The sequence below is a fragment of the Priapulus caudatus genome, unplaced genomic scaffold (genome assembly GCF_000485595.1).
Source record: "Priapulus caudatus unplaced genomic scaffold, Priapulus_caudatus-5.0.1 Scaffold255, whole genome shotgun sequence".
Lineage (NCBI taxonomy): Eukaryota > Metazoa > Priapulida > Priapulimorpha > Priapulimorphida > Priapulidae > Priapulus > Priapulus caudatus.
In genome coordinates, this window is record NW_014577316.1 from 462,412 (window position 1) to 466,405 (window position 3,994).

General features: G+C 41.8%; 1 protein-coding gene across 1 annotated transcript in view; it reads left to right on the plus strand.

The window, feature by feature from the left end:
* The window catches only part of LOC106808132 (A disintegrin and metalloproteinase with thrombospondin motifs 3-like), a 28,318-nt gene that overhangs the window by 23,418 nt on the left and 906 nt on the right, over positions 1-3,994 (plus strand). The window contains exons 20-22 of the mRNA XM_014810712.1: positions 1,720-1,849; positions 2,427-2,637; positions 3,486-3,668. Coding sequence (XP_014666198.1) covers positions 1,720-1,849; positions 2,427-2,637; positions 3,486-3,668 — 524 coding nt within the window. The remainder of the gene's footprint in view (positions 1-1,719; positions 1,850-2,426; positions 2,638-3,485; positions 3,669-3,994) is intronic.

Consider the following 3,994-nt stretch of genomic DNA (forward strand, 5'->3'; position numbering starts at 1 on the left):
TATATATATATATATATGTACGCCTTGCTAATATGATAGCGAATTCAAGATATCTTGCGATCCATTTAGGTTTTCCGTCTATATTGGCTTAATCGTTCAATTTTACGCTTGCATACATAATATAGTGTCATTGACGCGTTGCGTGGTTAGGATATCAGTTATTGCATGAGCTGGGGACAGATGGCGCTGTGTGTTTATTTTAGCGCTACTGAGCAAACCAAGTTTGTATGAACAAGGGCAAGATCAAGGTATCGATACTTTCAAGAGCGTATAAAGAAGCTTCTTTATACGCTCTTGATACTTTAATACTATCACTTTCGCTGATGTAGGTGGCTCACTTTCGCAGTACGCTTAACGAAGAAAGTAGTGTAAACATTGCAGTTATTAACAGCAGAGAGAGGGTGCCTATAAAACTTTGTGCAAACTCATTTTCGAGTTTTAATAAACGCACAAACCAAGGAATCGATCCAGTGTATAAGCCTACATAAGTAACATATGCAAGACTTTTACACCTTATCTCAGTATCAACAATGCATTTAGTACGTAGAGTGATATAATTATTGTTTCTACTCTGTCTAGTCTATTTGACTAAACGTGAATGTGTATAATTATTGTCTGTGACTGTGTATTCTTTGTGTAAAGTGGTTATAACTATGGAATTACGAATATGTAAATACGCTACTATATTAACTGTTCCAATGGAGTCTGCGTAGGGATGTGGGCGTTGTGTTAATGCTATTTTGTTAACGACGCATCGCCGATAAATCTTCAGCTATAAGTATATAGATTCCTGTTCAGATTCTCAGCCAGGGAGTTGACGTAAAGACTAAGAAAGCGGACTGAACAATTAAATTGTCTTATCGCGTGTGTTCTTAATTTATGTTGCTACTAGTTTCGATCACGGTTGGTTTATAGACTGAATTTGAAACATATTTAATTATAATTGCGTGCACAATCGCTGTGTCATTTTATTTTCATACTTATTTGTACAATCACATTATTCTATAGATGATTCTGCTTTAAACTCCCTGGAGATTTTACTATTGCCTGTTGAAATCCTCATAGTGGCTCCATATCATGTTTAACTATTTTGTAAAATGTCAATTGAAAACAACCACAATCATTAATCTCATGTCGATTCACGTCGATTAATCTGATACACGTACCCTGAGATATAATAGTCTGGAAACAACTGTGTACTACTACGACGATTATAGCGAGCTATTCTTTCCATAGCGTTTAAATGTGGATGCATGTACTAGGATTTGCTCAAAGAGCATTATATAATAAATACTTACTTGCTATAATCTATAAAGTGTAGATGTCATATAGATGTATGTGTAATATTCACATATTATATCAAAAGTCACACATTTTAATTCAGGTCAATTCACATCTCACCACATTAATAAATCTCACTTATATGGGATTCGCACATGGCCTGCTGCAAATGCGTTGCGGGGAAAGTAGGAAATACCGTGAACATGTATAGAATATTTACAAGAGTCGTTGGCTAGCTAGCTGGCTAGGTGGCTGACTGACTCTCTACCTACCTGGCTGCCTGGCTGTCTGGCACGGGTAACCGAGCAAATCAGAGAGGCAGCTAGGGTCAGGGGAGGGGCAGGCCGATGATCGGGCAGGCGGGCCTGGGGGCAGCATGTCCGTCGAGTCACTTGGTCGGGTCGCTAATAACTTTTGACGCGGCGCATTGTGTTCCAGGCGTAATGTTCACAAGGTACATTTGCAATGACGGGGAAACGAGTAGATATGCACCCAAGCGCATGTGTAGTCTTTACAGCAGGCCAAAACCAGTGAGAAAGAGCTGTAACGAGTTCTCGTGCGAACAGAGGTAAGCATTCGATTCACTTCGATTCGCCTGATGATCAGCCACATTAACCACATGCAGTTATTATTGACACCTACCAATTCTACCAATCCTACGTAAGCCCCGTCGCGTCTATGTAAATATTTTATTCTGCAATCATATATATAGCCCTCACCGACTTTACATGGATCTCACAGCTATACATAGATGTCCGAACACCATTAATAACCCTACAGAACCCTATAGATGGATTTACCATGGATCTTTTCAGTCACTACGTACTTCTTTCGCAATCCTACGCGACTCTCCTAAATCTTAAACAGACGCTTTCATGTTACAACCTACAAACTCAACATGTTATATATATATATATATATCAAGACGTAATAATACCTCTTATTAGCTCTTGATATATATATATATATATATATATATATATATATTCTCATCAATACTATTCTGCTGGAATATGTAAATTAATGGGTTTTAACCTATCAGTAAAAAGGAAAATGTGACGTTCACTTAGCTACATGACTTTTGACTATATGACGTTACTAAATGAGCATGAAAATGACACGTTGTCACTCGGTGGCCTTGCCAGATGGATTGCCAGCGAGTGGGTGCTGTGCAGCCACACGTGTGGCACGGAAGGTCTGCAGACCCGGCATGTATACTGCGCACGCTTCCACGAGGGGCGCCACGAGCGCGGCGACGACGCCCTCTGTGTCGCTAATGGGAGAAAGCCAGCGGAGACGCGCGCCTGCATGCGCGCCGCTTGCCCCGCTCTATGGAACACTGGACAGTGGACACAGGTAGTCACGAGTATAGCCAGCCGTGCACGGCGTGCGTTATTGTAAGATAGTTAGTACGGGCTAGACCTGCCACCAGGGGTGCGTAATATTTACCCAACAATTGCGCGCAAGATCTGCGCTTATAGCGCTTGGGATCAACACCTCCTTTCGGCAACGCTTCTCTAGTATCCCGTCTCATCTGGACCTGCCACCAGGGGTGCGTAATATTTACATTGAATAAACGCCCGATGCAATAATCGATTGGTAAATGCAGCTACGGTAAGGAAGAGATCAGTTGCATGGTTTCATATTTTGGCAACAACAAAATGACAAGAAAAACGGCATACAATTGCGTACAGTTTTTGACGACAGTGAGTTGTGCATGTGGGAAACTGCACTGCAGGCTTTATCATCAGTTATCTGAATAGTTCTTGAGACCGCTCATCTTCTCACATTCTTTCTACTCTTAATAAAACGTATACTAGTAAGAGAGTTCGTCGGGAAATCTACGTATATAATCACAATTTATTATCCACGTGTCATTAATTATAGGCGATATAGCAAGAAAGCCCGAATTAACTAGTGCATGCTTCAAGCAATGTAACATAGTACCTACATTCGACAGCATGCATGTTTCTGGGCAGAAAGCTCATTCTCTATTTGACATGTGATATGCGTAGATTGGCGTTACGCGCGAGCATGGTTTATTCTTGCTGCATTTAGATTTTATTAAAAAATAATATTTATTAACATAGTGAATAATTGATAGGCAACCCACTAACCGGACTTGATTGATTGCAAAACATTAACGCTCCTGCGCAACCCTTCAAAATTTATTGGCTGTCCTGCTTACTGCTCTGACTTTTTAGTGCTCGGTGACTTGTGGAAAAGGTATTCAGCAAAGAAATGTGACGTGTGGCAGTAACATTGCCTCGCAGTGCATGGAGCCCGCGCCCTCTAGGGTTAGGAGATGTAACATCCGACTCTGCAAAGGTGGGCAAGAGTTCAGCCATGTAGCAGTAGCAAGAGGAGGCAAGGCAGAGGGAGAGAGCGTGAGTGAGAGAGAGAAGTGGGAGAGTAATAGACAGATGTGTAGTACGGGTACAAGAGAAAAGGGAAACGAGAAAGTGATGGAGCGGGATAGACCAAGACAAAGTGAGACGGGGAAAGAAAGAAAGACAGACAGATAGACAGACAGACAGACAGACAGACAGACAGACATACAGAGAGAGAGAGAGAGAGAGAGAGAGAGAGAGAGAGAGAGAGAGAGAGAGAGAGAGAGAGAGAGAGAGAGAGAGAGAGAGAGAGAGAGAGAGAGAGAGAGAGAGAGAGAGAGAGAGAGAGAGAGAGAGAGAGAGAGAGAGAGAGAGAGAGAGAG